General features: G+C 36.9%; 1 protein-coding gene across 1 annotated transcript; it reads left to right on the top strand.

Annotated features, from left to right (window-relative positions):
• The first annotated feature begins 502 nt into the window (after positions 1–502).
• On the top strand, positions 503–16,374 carry LOC113065483 (limb region 1 homolog-like protein). The gene is made up of 16 exons (XM_026236745.1): positions 503–870; positions 6,724–6,808; positions 8,435–8,468; positions 8,954–9,093; positions 10,249–10,352; positions 10,456–10,579; positions 10,765–10,833; positions 10,980–11,044; positions 11,552–11,624; positions 11,783–11,866; positions 11,948–12,024; positions 12,112–12,189; positions 12,416–12,580; positions 12,694–12,760; positions 13,007–13,168; positions 14,192–16,374. The coding sequence occupies exons 1-16, from the start codon at positions 808–810 to the stop codon at positions 14,275–14,277; spliced, it is 1,476 nt and encodes a 491-aa protein (XP_026092530.1). The 5' UTR covers positions 503–807; the 3' UTR covers positions 14,278–16,374.
• Positions 16,375–17,335: the final 961 nt, after the last annotated feature.

Below are 17,335 nucleotides of genomic sequence, written 5' to 3'. Positions count from 1 at the left end.
TCAGATCTAATGCCGTGTCGAAGTGATGATGCACGTTATCGTGCGACTCTTTTACCGGCTGTTTTGAAGGAAGATTCGCGATGAAAAAATATGTGCAAACTGTAATGAAGCAGAGATCAATTTGTTCCTCACTTTCCGTGCTGATGCAGAGATCGTCTGCTTGCTTCAGTGAAAGTATAACGTGCCTAATGTTTTCGACTCGTACATTACACGTCACACCCTGATGTCATGTGTCGTTACGGGATCTTCACGGGTTGTGTGTGAAAGCACGCACATATCCCGGGTCATCACTGGCAGTGTGAAAGTGCAAATTCTAGCCACCCGGGCACAATTGCCGGAACACTTTACCCGTGTATTTGCCGGAATGGCAGTGTGAAAGGGGCTAAAGTCACCTACATTTTGGATGCCCTGGTGGAAAGCAGATAAACATCAAATTTAAATTTTTGGGTGAACTATCCCTTTAAATCCGCCTCTTCCTCCTCCCACAGTCCAGCCCCTCCAGTAGATGGAGTCTAGATTCATTGAGGGACATAAGCACGGTGACTCGAAGAGTTTCACAGAGTTTATCGTTTCCCTTTTTAGCAGGTGGAAGATAATTAAAATATAATTTATCCACCTCACTGAAGCAAAACAGGACTAGTTCGTTGACTTCGTGATTTCAGCTAGAGAAACCGCGATGCGTTTGGAGGTGGAAAGCGTCCGTTCGCTTTAACGCGACACAAGTTTCCACGTAGGCTGTTATCTTCTCGGATACTCAAATGTTTTACAACTTATAACAGCGAACACGCCAAGACATGGTTTCAAAGTATGGAAACAGAAGACGTGACGGTTAGAGAGCAACTATTTCACAACCAAGTCCGAGAAACCATTGTGAGTTTCCCTTTATTTGCTTTTCTGGTTTACAAAGATTATGAATTACTGTTTGCAGTGTTACAATTCTGAATGCGCCATTGTGTTTTTCCTAAAGAAAACCAATAACCATTGAATGATTAGATGTTTGTGTGAACCATGATCCTGTGTACGAGGACTTTATGTTCTTATAAAATCCTGATTTCACTGTGAATATGTTGTCCTTGCTTATTTTTATAGAACATTTTTTTTATAGAGTATTGTGTACATAAAGAGACCCTTTATTTGGACGTTAAGAACGATTACATTGTGATGCACAGCTGCTCAATGGAACACTGAGACTGCTCCAGTGTCCAAAACTATCAATCAATCGAGTGTCCAAAAATTTTTTTTTTTTAGAACAAATGAGCTTTTGGGGTCCTTGTGCATGAAAATGTCTTTCACCTAATAAATTACAACTATAACTGAACTTCAGACCTCAGTACAGAGAGATGCTTGGAGTTAACCTTTACTCCTTCACAATGTATCCCACTCAGCATTTAGAACAATACATTTGGTGCTTTTTATTTTTTTTAAACCACTAATCTGGTAGATTAAGTAATTCACTAGCTACAAAAACTGTCCTCCAAAAAAATATAGTTTAAATGACAATGTAATACATCAGTTAAAAATTCTAGTCATAATCTGCTTGAAGCAGTCGTAGGGATTGTCCACTTCATCATTTATTTTTCTATCAAACAAAAGCTCCACTTTAGGATAATTTAAGTGCATACACTCTAGTCTCTTATACACTGTTCTGTTCTTGTGTGTGATGCAAAGCTGTACTCCTCCCAGAAAATGTGAAATGACCATATGGGTCACACCAGAAAATGTAAATCTAGACCTATTGTCATTCCCCGGGCCAAGCACCGCAGAGCTCATGCTGTTATGGTTATTTATCCCTGTTGCAGATGCTTATCTGGGATTTATAATTTAAATCAGTGGTTTTCAACTGGTGGATATTGTCCTGAAAGCATGTCGCTGGACTGTAATCGCAGACTAAAGGGAAAGACAGTGCTAAATTTAAAATTGCTAAAAAATAATGCAAACAACTATGTATTTATTTTATTTAATTTTTTAGTTCAAGTAAAAAAAGGTCAGTTCTGCTTTTAAAAAGGGTGGAGAAAATGCTTCACATCATTTCTTGTTGACTCACAAAGATCCTTACAGTACACTTTACATACAGTCAGACTGGCTCAGATTAATCTGTAATTCAGTAATATGACTAATACTAATAAAAGAATATTAGGCTCAATGATTCTTCACTGTGTTATGCTAAATAATTACTTATGTTGTTTATATCCAAGTTGTCATTGTTCATATACATACATTTTCCATGTTGTATAGTTCATTGTAATGCTAATTAAATGCATAATTTTTTTTTTTTTTTTACTTTTGTATGAAACACAGTTTGTCTTGTAATTTATTCCTCTGGCATTTTTAATTGTATTTTTTTTTATTTCAGGATATTTGAACTAAAATCAAATAGTTGATATAATTATTACCACCTAAATTGAATAAATTTAGTTAATATTAAAAGCTGAAATAAACCCGAGAACATACATGATGTTTTAATAGGTCCTGCATGTGATAAAGCCCTTTGTGTAAATGGATCCCTGGGTGGAACTCAGAGCTATTGAAGAACCAATTGTAAACCAAACACAGTTTCTGACAATGTCACAGGTTTGTACCTGGTTGACCTTCAGAAGGGACAGTTTGAGGGATTAGCAGATTTGCTGCGGTTCCCAATCTGTAGATGTGCAAGGAAGGCAGTGTGTATTAAGGTGCATATTTGAACATGTTACTTGACCAACAACAAAAGAGAGTTTTGTACTCCCGCCTGCAGGTGTTTACTAAGAAGTGATCTTAATGAATGGACACAATATTGTTTGTTCCTCATTAAAACCAACTCGAATTGAATATTTCCCGAAGTTCTATCCTAATCCTATCTATAAATGGTTTAGTACCTCTCATCAAATCAAGTTATATTAGTATTTTATTTCATAATCTGTCTCAGGGCACAACTAGTGTTGTTTTTCTCATTGTGTCCATTCACGTTCGTGCGATAGCTGACTGTTTTGCTAAATAGGCTGTTTCACTTGAATAAATAACTTGGGGTTGGTTCCAGGTCTCATTGTGCAGTGAGAATTACCCAGAGCAGATGAATGAGCCTTAAGATTCAGAACGTTTGAGCTCCGCTTGGTCAGCAGGTACACTATATGACCTGGTAACACTTGCATTATACAGTCGGTCAGTCAAAGTAACATTTACCCATATTGATGAATAGGTTTGAAAACATGCCCACCATTGCCCTAATAAGATTAGTGAAATAGAATAGATTTCTTATCTTCTGTTTATTGATAGGGACTGGTAAATATTGTCTTTGTCCACACTTTTGGTTGTCTGAAAGGATTTAAAGGGAAACTGTGCATACAATGACATTGGCGTCACAAAGTGTCATACCACACCTGTATGACGTTTCTTTCAACAAAAATAAGCTCAAAAGAAGATGCTTTAAATGAGAGTCTGTTGAGTCCAGTGTTGTTTTGGACCCTATTGACTTTCATTGTATCGATATAAAAACCCTGAGGTATTTAAAAAAATGTATTTGACTGGTTATTAAATGAGAACTGGACATTTATTCTCATGTTATATCCAACAGTTTTGTTACACAATCTTTTGTTTCAGTTTTGACATGCTATATTTTAGCTTGGCTGTTTTAACTTGAGGGTTGAGTATATTCTGTTTTAGTCGACTGAAAACAAAGTATTCAAATGCTGAGCAAACAAATCTGTGTGAAAAACCTTCAGAGGTTCAGTGATACTATCCCACGGATCAGTTGTTTTCACTGCTGTTTGCACTTTGAAGACAAAATCCCAGTTTCCTGTCCCGTCACCTCCCTCTTCCTCCTGCTGTCATTCTTCCTCTCTTTTATTCAACATAATGGTGCTTCAGAAATGTTTTTGTCTTCTTCAGTTCACTCAATATAACCCATACAACACACCTGTAAGGTGTGTTCAATACATAATCGTCATGTCTTTTGTATCACTTCTCAAAAGTATTGTTTCCACAGTGCAGATCTTATATCTGAAATCAGGATAAAGGTTAATCATTGAATTAGAAGGTTATTGTCATGTGGACAGATGCCACTGCAGCTCTCTCTGGATGAGAAGTGTCAAGCATTGCCCTTTCTCCATGTTAAAGTAGTGCCAAAAGAGATATTGAATAATAGCTGCCAGCATTGTAAATTGTAAAGGACAGCATTGTAAATAAAATAAAGATATAAAAATAAACATTGATTTTCAGGTGATTGATTTTATTTTTTATTTTTTAGGTAATTCTAGCATTAGCTTTTAGGTACAGAAATTTAATAAAGTAATAAAACGTAAAACAGCATTGCATATTGGACTGTATAAATTAAAGATTATTCTATATTAAAGTTACAAAGTCTTTTCAATCAAGAGCAGTATGTGATTTCTTTGTTGTTACTGTTCGGTTGATATAAAGACTATCACTTTAAGAATGCGCTAATCCAGCTATGTCTGCTGTAGGATGTTTACAGTACAAAGAAGGGCATTTTGACATAATTTTTGTGTGAATTTGTCCATTTACACACAATACTTCAGAGAGAGCTTAAATATAAGTGCATGTACAAATCTTCTCACTACGCGCATGAGCTTGTCCTTTGGCTCTTAAATGTTTAAACTGCCAAAGCTTAAATTAGTTAAGTTTAAACGGTGCTGTTCAGGTCTCACCTGTGCGTGCACCTGCTATCAGCACCCGGGTGATGACGGAATAAATGACAGCATCACATTGAACAAGAGTGAATGGTTTTTTGAATGCAAGTGAAGTACATAATAAATAATAATTTGACATTCAAATACATCACAAATACGGAAACATTTGATTTTGTGTAGAATGAGAGACCCAACGTTGGCTTTAGTTTTGTTATAGCCTAAATTAATTTTGTTTTGGCTTGTCGTTTATATATAGCTATAGCTTCTTATTTTTAATTCTTGTTCTTTCCTGAATACTGTTAATTGAAAGGACTGTTGTGGAGTGATGGGAATTAAAATATCCTACCTATGTTTACAGTGTTTATTATAATGTTTGTAAACATTTTTCACGTCGGCCGTAGGCCTATTTCTAAAGAAATAATAAAACGCAACTTATGTTTTTTTTTCTCTCTAGAAACTTTTTTTTTTTTTATATGCGTAGCATAAGCCTATTTCAACCATGCAGCAAACCTTTTAAAATATTTTGATAAATTCCTGAAAATGAATAAATGACTTTAACCGTTTAACTGATTGTATTAATCGGTTCAAAATTCTTAACGGTCAGTTAACAGTTAACTAGTTGAAATAAACATCAATAATAAACATTATAAACATTACTTATTATTTTTCTATTCGTTTTCTATTGCATCACTACTGTATTTGTTCTGTTCTGGTCAAATATTGAGATGTTGCAGCATTACAATTGTTTTTGGCTCTTATGATTTAAGGCTTTTTTATTTTTTATAATTCACTTACTGATTCACTTTCTTTTGCCACAAAAATCACTGTTTTTTTTTCATTTATTAATTTTTTTTAGATATATATTCCGGGGCCCTAAATACATTTCTTCCCATTATCTTTTATCAATAATATGTCTTCAATAATTTCTATAATATCTTTGACTGGTCCCATCCTATCCCATCACCGATCTGTGTGTTATCATTAAGAACCAAATGTCCTTGAGTTGGAGCTCTTATGTCACAGAGCTGTAAAGACTATCTGGACTGTGTACAGCTGCATGTATCTGTGATAACGGGGCTGTGCTGGAGTGTGTTTCGTGACCTCTGCTCTCTTACAGTCTACTGTCTAACCTGTCCTTGATAACTTAAATTGGCATCACATCTAAGCAGTCTGTTTGAACAGCATGTCTTGTCACTGCCTGTTGTTGATTGTGTTGCTCATATTAACTGTGTGACTCATACTGCAGATGCCTGTGAATATGTGTGTCATCTGATATTCTGCAAAGTGGCATTTGCACCCTATCTTTCAAGAAAGATTGTGATTATTCCTTTGTGGAACATGAAATTAAAAGTTTTGAAGGATGTTCACACTGCTCTCTTGCATGTAATGAAATTGAGTGGAGCCCAAGTGTAGTGTTCGTAATGTTCCTATAAGGACTCTGAAAGCTAAAAAAGGACAGTGAGGACTGCTGACAGAATTATTGGTGCCCCCCGCCTAACCTCCAAGAACTTTACACCTCCAGAGTGAGGAAAAGGGCTAGTAACCCTGGACCCTTCACACCCAGCACACTTCCTCTTTCAACTGTTGCCTTCTGGTCTGTGCTATAGAGCACTGAGTACCAAACAAGATCAGCTTTTCCCCCAAGGCCATGTTCCACCTGAACAAGACATAACATCCTTCAGGACTGCACAAATAACTTTGACTGTACATCAAAACTTTTCATCTCTAAATAGCATATTCACATTCACAATTCTAAAATAACCATATTATTTTTTACTTATTGTCTATGCACTTGTTTTTTTATTACACCATATTACCTTAAATTATATTTATGTCTGCACTATGTCTGTACTTTCTGTACTGGAAGCTCCTGACACGAAGATAAATTCCTTGTGTGTGTAAACACTTGGCAATAAAGCCATTTTGATTCTGAAAATAGATCTGTGCACTGTGTTTATATTATCAATCTTTTTTTCCCCTTCTCTTCAGACTTTTAGAATGACAAGCTGCAGTGTTTTACGTCATGTTGTCTGTAAATAATGTATAATTTTGAATGTTTTCAAATTGCGCTGACGTTCTTCTGTTTTCTTTGTTTTAGATTTGCGTGCTGCTTTTCATTTGCCTCTACATCTTGTCGCACTTCATTCTCACTCACTTCAAGAAGAATGCCGAGTTTGTCGCTGGTAAGTGTAAAGTGTAACCCCGGAACCTCTGCTGTTGTTCGGCTTCATATTGTCCAGTCCTTCAAAGCACAACTGTGATTTACTACAGCTCTTCTAAGAGCTAAATAACATTTGTTGGTCAGCACAACCTGACACGGTCATGCTCTTGCACTTTCCAAAAAGTTTGGTATTTTGTTTGGTATCCAGTCACGCTCAGATAATGTAGTATTCTGTGTTAATTGTTAAATAATAGAAATCATCTTCAGAATAGAAGAGTAAAAACTTCTGATAGCTGTCAACAGCTGTTATGTAACATTGAAGGAGGGCATCAGTGGGGATGAGGAATGTTCCCGACCCGTGAGATAAACATAGGCCCCCTGCCCGAACACTGCCTGAGGTTTCATAAGAGAACATTACCTTGGGTTTTGGTATACACCCCAGAAATAAACTCTCTGCTCTTTCCAGGTTCTGCTATACCTACTTGCAGTGAAATCTGAGGGATGTGTTTTTTTTTTTACATCAGGCTAGTTAAGACTGTTGAAGGATTGTTAGGAACCATCAACAGAGAATGCATTCTGTTCCAAAACGGCTAGATACAGAACAGAATGCAGGGGTCTTGAAATATGTGAGATGTGCTCCTGTGTCATCACAACATTTAAATACCTCAATTTAGCACATGCTTACATGATCAAACAATAAAAAATAATGCAGACGGTTATAAGAATGTCATTTACACACACTTAAAAAACATTGTGTACTCAACTGCCAGCCAAACCATTACCATATTCTAATATTGGAACATAAACAGAATCCCTTTACAAGACTGTTTGTGAAGGGCTGGAGCAGTTTCTTCAGTTGGATTCAGTTGGTGGTTTTGAAGGATATGTGCAGAGAACCTGTTTTGCAATAGGTTTTCGAGCACTCCCAGGAAATGTCACACATATCTACCCTGCAGCTCTGTCACACTGTGCATGTTTGGCTCTTCTCACATGTGAATGTTTGAGATATACGTCCCATGTTCTTAATCCATCCCTGTTAGTAAGACCAATTCCTCTTGAAACGGATATTGCACACTGCAATAATGCACTCTGTAGTGCAATGATGAAAAATCTAACCATGAAAGCTTCCCCAGGCTTCTTACAAAATATAGCGCAACTGCGCTCACAGCAACCAAAGTTTGAATCCCGCCTCGAGGTCCTTTGTTGATCGCCCTCTCCTCTCCCCACCCCAATACTTTCCCGTCATCTCTCCACTGGCCTCTCAAAATAGAGGCAGCAGTGGCTCAGTGGTTCATGTAGGTTGTCTACAAACCGGAAGGTTGGTGGTTCAATCCCTGGCTCCACCTGAACAAGTGTCGAGGTGTCTTTGAGCAAGACACCTAACCCCAGCTGCTCCCGACGAGCTGGACGGCGCCTTGAATGGCAGACACCACAGTCGGTGTGTGAATGAGTGTGTGAATGGGTGAATGTGAGGCAACTTGTAAAAAGCGCTATATACTTGAATAGCGCTATATAAATGCTGTCCATTTACCATCTACTTCACAGAATAGCTTCATGCTGAATATGGCTCAATTTCAGTTCAAGGCTGAATTGTGTCTGCAGTGGGATAGTGTTGTGGTGACTAACATATTTCCTTTTTTGCCCACAGATGACATTGAGGATGCCACTGTCAACAAAATTGTGTAAGTTCCTTTTTTCTTCTTCTTCTTCTTAATTTAAGCTACATGACTATTGGATTTTGGTCAGTAATAGCCAATATCTATTTAGGCAAGCAAAATCAAATTTAGTTTGGTTCCTTTCCAGTGTTTAAAATCCCATTTTCACCATCCAATAAATTCCAAATGCATAAAATCAGCTCCCACCCTAATTAAGTGGTTGGATATCTTGTTTCACTCAGAAATTTGTCATGTTATGGCAGAAAAATGTTACATTTCACAGCAAAAAGGAAACTAGGCAGCTGAGGACACCATACTGGTTGCTATTTTGCTCTTTATTTTTTTTTTTTTTTTTTTTAGTTTGCCCTGAATGGGTGTAAGTGGACAGTTTGCCCTTTGGTCTCCAGCGTGGCATTTAAAAACCGCCTTCTTTCACTGTTGGCACTATGTCAAAGTAAAGGGCTGCAAAACGCTTCCTAAACCCTTCTTTGACTGTTTTTCTCACTCTGCAGGTTGCGGCTGTGTACATTCACACTCTCTGTGGCCGTATGTGCAGTACTGCTTCTGCCCATCTCCATCCTGTCCAATGAAGTCCTTCTCATGTTCCCACACAGTTACTACATGCAGTGGCTCAATGGCTCGCTCATCCGTGGTAAATACATGAATATCTAAACACTTTGCATTGCACATTTGGGTTATGTGACTATAATATCAATAGTTATCTATCTAATTGATTTACAACTTCTCAAATAGTATTTTGTTGCCCAATCTGAGACGTTAATATTTATTCCCACAAGGTCTTAAGACTTAGCACAATGTCTATGGCTCTGTGTCGTGTTATCTCGGGTTGGGCATGGAGGCAAGTCAAGTATAATATGTTCTGTCTGTAAATCTAAGACTACTATTTAGTACAAAATCCAGATTTTAATTTGCACTTTGATAAGCACATGGTGAAATGCCTTTTCTAGTGTTTTGCAGTGCACGTGCAACACCTGACCTCATAAGCTTCACAGATTGTTTGTGATTGCAATAGAATTAGCCAGGAAACCTCAGACCAACTGAGAAATAAACAGAACAAAAGCTTAATGGCACTTTAGATGTAGAGCTAGTAAAAGTTGAAGTTAGTATGGCACGTGGCTGCCCCCTAGCGGTGTGTAAGTTTGACGGATTCTTTTTATTCTACCTGTTTATCTCGTAGTTCTTATGAATACACAATATGAAACATAACTTTAAATATTGCTCATATATACTACTGGTCCAAACTTTGGGGATGGTAAAAAAAAAAAAAATATATATATATAGTCTCTCACAAAGGTTGTATTTATTTGATCAAAAATAACAGTAATAGTGTAATATATGTAATTATAATATAAAATAATTATATATTTGAGTTAAAAGTAATTTATTTCTGTGATGGCAGAGTTGAATTTCAGCATCATTACTCCAGTCTACAGTGTCACAATGGTCCTTCAGAGATTTTTCTTGTATGCTGATTTGGAGCTCAAGAAACATTTCTTGCTATTATCAATTTTTTGGAAACTGTGATAAATTTTTTAGGATTCTTTGAATAGACATATAATTCTTTACTTTTGAAATTTGTAACTTTGTAAAAGTCAATTTTGCTTAATTAGATGCATCCATGTATAATAAAAGTATTTTAAAAAACAAAAACTTCAGAACAGTATTATAACCACAACTGTACATGGGTGTGTTATCATGCAGGATGTGGGTTTTTGCTTTTTATTATGGTTAGACTACAAAATCATGTTTCATTTACTTAATCATTCTCTATATGTTTCTGTTTCAGGCTTGTGGAACCTAGTCTTCTTATTTTCAAACCTTTCATTGGTCTTCCTCATGCCGTTTGCCTATTTCTTTACTGAATCAGAAGGATTTACTGGGTCCAAAAAGGTAAAAATGTCATTAGTGTAGCGGTAAACACAAATCCAGAGCACTTGAACTCAGTTCTGTATCTGATGTCCATTTGGTATGTGTGTGTTTTCTCATCTGAAAGGGCATTATGGCGCGGGTCTATGAGACCGCCGTGATGCTGCTGCTCCTCAGTCTGCTGGTGCTGGGCATTGTGTGGGTGGCATCAGCCCTCCTCCATCACAATTCCGCACGTGAGAGTCTTTATGGTGAGGCTGTGTAACATTAGAGGCTATGCACTGCACTTGTTTAGTCTCTTTGATTGCCTTCAGTTGAATAGAGCACAGTTTATAATGCCAGTTAGACTCCCAAATTTCCTCTTAATTGTATAAATGCAAAAAAAGAGAAAGAAATAGTCTTATTAATAGTCTTCTGTTTTTCTTGTTCTTTCTAGACTTGTGGGAATATTACCTTCCCTATCTTTATTCTGGAATCTCACTTTTTGGAGTTCTACTGCTTTTGTGTAAGTGTGTTTAAATGTATGTACTATTTATATGTTGTTGGTAGGTATAGTGTTTTGGTATTTGCATATGGTTGCACTTGACATCCTATAATTATATTTGTTGCATTTCATTTCTTTTTCTTTCTTTTTTTTTGTTGTTGTTATAGTGTGCACACCCTTTGGGCTTTCACGGATGTTTAGCATCACTGGGAGCTTATTGGTCAAACCTCGGGTAGGTAGACATAATACCTGTTAAAATTACATTTTTATTGTGATGTATTTGCACAGGTGGTATGAAAATTGTTTATGAAAGACACCACTTACACTCATGAAGACTGCAATTATTTGATTAAAAATAAGTATAAAAACTGATTATAAAAAAAAAATTCAGACTAATGTGCAGATTTTATGTGCAAGAAATATTTCTTATCATTATCAGTGTTGAAATTAATTCAGGGTTGTACTGCTGAATATTTTTGTGTAAACCATATGTCCTTTCAAGATGAATTGAAAGTTAAAAAAAACAGCATTTATTTGAAATTTTATTTTTGATTAACAATAATGTCTTTACTTTCTTTACTGTCACTTTTAATTTATTCTTGCTGAATAAAAGTATTAATATCTTTGAGATTTCTTACGGAGCGCCAAATGTTTAAAGGATGGAGTAAATATTTGAGGAATTAGAGCTATGAAGTTTTGTCTTTTTTTTTTTATTATTATTATTATATATTTTTTTAAGTTGTTGGAGAACCTAGAAGAGACCATGAACTGCACAGTGTTTGAAGAGGCCTCTCTGTCCAGGAAGTTGAAAAGTGAGTATCAGGATGTGAGAAAGACATACTGGCTGATAAGGAAGTGACCCCACCTTATACAGATTTCTTTCTCTTTTCTCTCATTTTCTTTTTAATGTCCAAAGAAGCTTTACTGGCATGTCAAACACCATGGTTTCCTATCACTCTTTCTCTTTCAGGTAACACCTTCTGTTGGATGAGTGCAAACCCAGAGTCCATCAACACTGAGTTTTTGAGTGTGCAGTCCAAACGCATTGCTTTAGGTACAGACATGCCTCTCAGAGTGTTGAATGCATCAGTCAACTATCATGAATTGCTCTTCACCCTTGCTGCTTCCATTATAGAGTTGAGGAAAAGAGCATCTCCATGGCAGCGCAACCTGGGATACCCAGTGGCCATGCTGCTGCTTTTAGCTTTAACTGTAAGAGTAATCCTTAAGCAATACAGAATACTTACTCTGGCTACAATTATACCGTAGAGCTAAAGCCAAATTTCTGCTCTTTCTCAGGCCGTGTCTGCGCTGATGGTGTGTTTCCATGTGCTTGAACTGCTCTTCGATGAGTCTGCTATGCCTAGAGGAATGGAGGTGAGGTGCATGACAACGACCCATTTGTATTTGTCATTTCAGGATTCATAGATGGACCTGTAAATGTAATTAATGGAAAAAGATTTAAGGGCCTTTTTTCATAATTTAACTTGCACACCCTCATATAGTACTAAGACATCCAAAAGCATCATAAAAGTAGTCCATGTAGTATTGCAGTAGTAATTTATCATCATGATTTCACATTGGTTGGTTTTCTCTGCTGCAGGACCCTCACTTGGGCCGTGCATCATTCTCTATGTTCGGTTCCCTGGGAGCTGCAGTGCAGGTGGTCATCATCTTGTATCTCATGGTCTCCTCGGTCGTCGGCTTCTACAGCTCTCCACTCTTCACCGGTTTGCTGCCACGTGCACAGGACACAACCCTCACACAGGTCCAGAGATCTCTTCTACTCATCATTAAACAGCTGTGGGAATCACATATTACACATTCACATGTGGCGGCTCTTTATAGAAAAATTCAATTGCTACTTTGGTCTCTCCACAGATTATAGGGAACTGTGTTTCTCTTGTGATACTCAGTTCAGCCTTGCCTGTTTTCTCCCGCACATTGGGTAAGTATTTTTAAATTACTGTAAAATGTTATTTTATAGCGACATGGTTTTAAAGTCTTTTGTAGGCAAAGTTTTTTCTGCACTTGGTACTTAAGGTCCACCTGTCAAACTTGTTCCAATTGTAATGCTGTTTTGTTTGTCCACAAGAGGACACTAAATAGCAATATGTTTCCATTATGTTATAAAATTAGACAAATATTCAACTTTATGAGATTATGTTCCTATTTTCCATGTAATTTCATGAAGGAATCACAAGGTTTGATCTGCTTGGAGACTTTGGACGGTATAACTGGCTTGGCAGTTTCCACATTGTTTTCCTGTACAACATGCTTTTTGCTGGACTCACATCCGCCTGCCTCATCAACACAGTCACATGGGCCTTGCAAAGAGAACTCATCCGTGCCTTTGGTTAGTTGCTTTTTATTTATCCATGAAAAGCATGTCTCATACTGATGTATTTATTTTTACCAATTGTAATGTTGCCTATTTTAAATATATTTCTTATTTAAAGTTATAATACACACGCGTGTGTGTTTGTGTACGTGTGTTTGTGTACGTGTGTGTGTGTGTGTGTGTGTGTGTATATATATATATGTATGTGTGCATATATATATATATATATATATATATATATATATATATATATATATATATATATATATATATATATATATATATATATATATGTATATGTATATGTGTGTGTGTGTGTGTGTGTGTGTGTATGTATATAATATATATGTGTGTGTGTAAAAAATGTATGTGTTTGTGTATTTTTAATTTTAAACAAATACATTTGTAAAAATAACTTTTTTAATACAATGCATATAATGTTTAAGACTTATGGATATACTTTTAAAGTCATTTATTTTAGACGCCACAAATGCTTCTGTGCGCGTTTAACTTGGACTGAACTTAGAACATTCCTTTTGTAACACTTAACTGTAACGTTTATCTCAAGGAAAACGTGTCGGGAGAAAGATTTGTGCCTGAACACATTGTATCTTGAAGGGCAAGGGGTGTGCTATGCTGCCATTCACCAGTGTTTGTAGTTAGTCTTTGGGTGAGGTGTGCCCCGCACAGGCCATGTTTCTCTATGGGTAGGTCTCTTTCCTCAGATAGAAAAAGCACAATTCTCAGGAAAGTGAGGGGGGACAGAAGGGGAGAAGGGTTCCTTGGGGACCTCGGGGCGTCAAACTCCTTCTGGAAGACACACGCCCATCGCCCTCCACCTAATAAAAACAAGACTGCTGAACGTGAACACACACGCTCGCTCACATAGAACATCTTTAGATAGCATCTCTTTTCTTTATTCTGCCAACTGGCTATTGTTCTTTGATTTGTTTGCACATCGCCTACCAAAATTAGCTTTTCTGGTTGTTAGATCACGGTTACCGCTTTATTGTTTACGGTACTTTTTCCTTTCTCCAGGTCTCCACAGACTGCCTCGGACTGTGTCTCGATCAACCATCCCCCTTAAACTCCTCCTAGCCAATGGACTCTCAAAGATTCATTGAAGAGCGATCAGCTTTTTGATATATAATTGACTTTTGAAGCCCTTTACCTTCTGGAGAAGGTTCTGGCTCCCAGTCTGTGGATTTCTCCAACTGGACCAGTGCTATTTTTAGTCCGTTTTAAAGTGTATTAGCCACCAAAGCTGTTGGATAACATTTGTTGACCGATGGGTACTCCTAAGTGGGATCCTACAACTGCAGGTTTATGCATATTCAATCATATTACTGCATTTAATAAAGGGATGTCAAATCACTGGACACCTTGAACAATCAGCATATGAAAAATGAACAATGGTTACAGAGGACATGCATCCAGACAGGAGAGCTATTTCAGAGGATGACATCACGGCCATGTCTGCGTTTCCTTTTCCTGGTGGTGGAACGAGAGTGTTGAGTCCTGTCCTGGTGGGCCCCCCCACGCTTTCCCCTTGTATAACACTATTTTTAGTGTCATTCACTGAATTCGGTTACTGTGGGTCATTACTGCACTGGCATTGGAAGACCAGTCTGACGGGGGTTTGTCTGCTTTTAAATGAAGTGAAGAACCTGAGAAAAGGGATGAAAGTGGAAAAAGTGACAGTGATCTTAGAGATGATGTTCATTGTGAGGAAACAAATGGGGTTCTAGCTTGTAAAATACACTATTGTAGAGATTAGGTTTTAAAATGTATGTTTAAAAAAGATGGCTGACTCTAATTTCAGGCCAAGACAACTGTGAATGTATAACTTTTTTGGTTATATTTAATAAGTGAATTGTTTTAAAGTGCAATATTGTATTATGAAACGGTGTCACAATTATGCAAATAACTTAACTTCCTATCAAAAACAAATGGTGTTTGGCTCAATTAAGAACACCTAGTTCGGGCAATATGGTTAGAGTTTGGCTAGTTTATAAGTTATGTGTTGAACTGTGTAGAGGGACAATCAACGCACATGAGCATTTCCTGTTTCACAGACAATACGTTGCTGTGATTTCATAAATGTAGACTTTTTGATTTAATAATTGCTCGTTTTATATGGAGCAGTATTGTGGTGTACACATGTTGATCCAGCTGTTGTTTATTCTTTTGTATGATTCTGTTATTTATGAATTTGTTTCTATAACAGCATATTTTTTAAACTTCCTTCAAGCGGTGGCCAGTAGAGGACAGTATGCCACAAATCCATCATTACAACATCTCTGTAATTCGTTTTTTTTTTCTCACCCATATTTTAATAACATTTTATTTTTCAATAGACCCCACTGATGATATTTGAGATATTTTTCAAATTTTAGTTTGTATTCATACAGGTTTGTAACAATGTGGATGAACTATCACTTTAAGTTTTTTTTCTATTCTCACAAAATGCATTTTTTGCTGCTCAGAAAAACTGGATTTCTGATGACAGACTGTCAGTCCTGCATTACTGGATCATATATGGATGTTTGTTTTACTTCCCTAGTAGATTGAACAAATTACTCATTTTCCAAAAAAAAAAAAAAGAATTGCTGACATTGAACAAATTACTCCTTTTTCAAAAAAGAAATTGCTGACATTTTAATAGTTCGTTTGAAAAATCCAGCTGCATCCTTTAATGTTAGCAACTGTGACAAACCATTTCTCCTCATTCCCTTCGAAGTGCTGAGAAAAGAACAATAAATGTGTTTACATCTGTTTTTCCAACCAATGTGTCATCTGTGAGTCATTTTGAACCCATTTTTGGTTCTGGATCTGTTAAAGACTTCTCCATAGAGGTCAGCATACATTTCTTGGCATCTGAGCACCTGACCACTGCTCTGATGGCGCCGTGGTGGTTATGTTTAGCTCTGGTGTTAGTGTGCCTGTCTGTCTATACATCTTCCCCCAGCTGTCCCTCTGCCCATAGCTGGCCAGCTTTAATCAGGGTCTTTATTTTGCCCCAGGTCTGTCAGCAGGCCTGCAGAGACGCCTACTGCCCCATCCTGTGCTTTCCCTTCACGGATGCCCATGACCGATAAAATCCCTACATCATCAGGAGCGTGCTAGCCACTCGCTTTCACCCCCCACCCTTATATCGTCCATCCGTTTTCCTTGAGTGTTCATATCCTTTTCCTTTTGTCTTTTCTCTTAAAAAAAAAAAAGAAAGAAATCCTGGCCTCTTATTATGATTTGTCTGTCTTGATTTTTGTTTTCTCTTCGTTTCTTGTGCTCTTTTTTGGATTTCCTTAGGATTGCTTATTGTTGAATTTCCTCTGCTAAAACCGCTTCAACAAGACGTTTTTACTGAAACTGAAGACCGTTTTTAGGCAGTGAGTTGAAGCAGAAGCTATGACAAGCAAAAGATAAAATAACATTAAAGATTTATTATATAACATGAAATAATTAATATTTGGCATTTATTAAACCACTTTGCTATAATCAAATCTGAAATGTTTAGCAATTTTATCTTGCACGTTTTTCATTGACTTGTGATTCCACATGTAATTTTAAGCCTTTTAAGTGAAATATATGTAATAGAATATTATGAAGGAAATGTATATCAAATATGTAAGTCACAAATCAAAGCAAGTTTGTGACATTGATAATTTGAAATCAAATTAATAAATCAGTGTGCTTACAATGATGGCAATTTAGGACTTGTCCTCTTAATTTCAGTTTACCTCAGAAACAATTAGTCTAATAATATTGGGTGGATGCATGTGACTTGTTGAGCAGCAGAGGGCATTTGGCTGGTTCAAATCAATCATATTAGACAAGAGGAAGAAAGGCGGTCTTTCACAGTTTCAATAGCTAACAATTATTGTCAAAACACAAGAATGAAGAGGAAAATAGGCAGATTAGCTTTCCTGATGGTTGTTCGAAATGTGTACCACAGTGCATTAGAAGATATTATTCCTTCTGGACAGAAAACTCGCAGCCGGAAAAGACTTGCTAATCAACTGATAATGAGTGGCGTTGCCCGCCTGCACACTCACACTCCCTTGAGCAGCCTCTCAGACAGAGGTGTTTTGCCAGAGAACCACAAGAAGCAAAAAAACAGATTTGGTTTTTATATATCTATGAATATAGATAAATAAAACTAAAACATGGCATGGTTACAAC

Source organism: Carassius auratus, chromosome 48 (genome assembly GCF_003368295.1).
Source record: "Carassius auratus strain Wakin chromosome 48, ASM336829v1, whole genome shotgun sequence".
Taxonomy (NCBI): Eukaryota; Metazoa; Chordata; class Actinopteri; order Cypriniformes; family Cyprinidae; genus Carassius; species Carassius auratus.
This window is presented reverse-complemented; position numbering and strand designations above follow the sequence as displayed.

Bases quoted from the DNA above. Each gene is read 5' to 3' on its own strand.
- LOC113065483 (XM_026236745.1), top strand. From the start codon at position 808: ATGGAAACAGAAGACGTGACGGTTAGAGAGCAACTATTTCACAACCAA. The intron at 10,580-10,764 runs GTGAGGCTGTGT...TGTTCTTTCTAG, and splicing joins CGCACGTGAGAGTCTTTATG to ACTTGTGGGAATATTACCTT. The intron at 12,025-12,111 runs GTAAGAGTAATC...GCTCTTTCTCAG, and splicing joins TGCTGCTTTTAGCTTTAACT to GCCGTGTCTGCGCTGATGGT.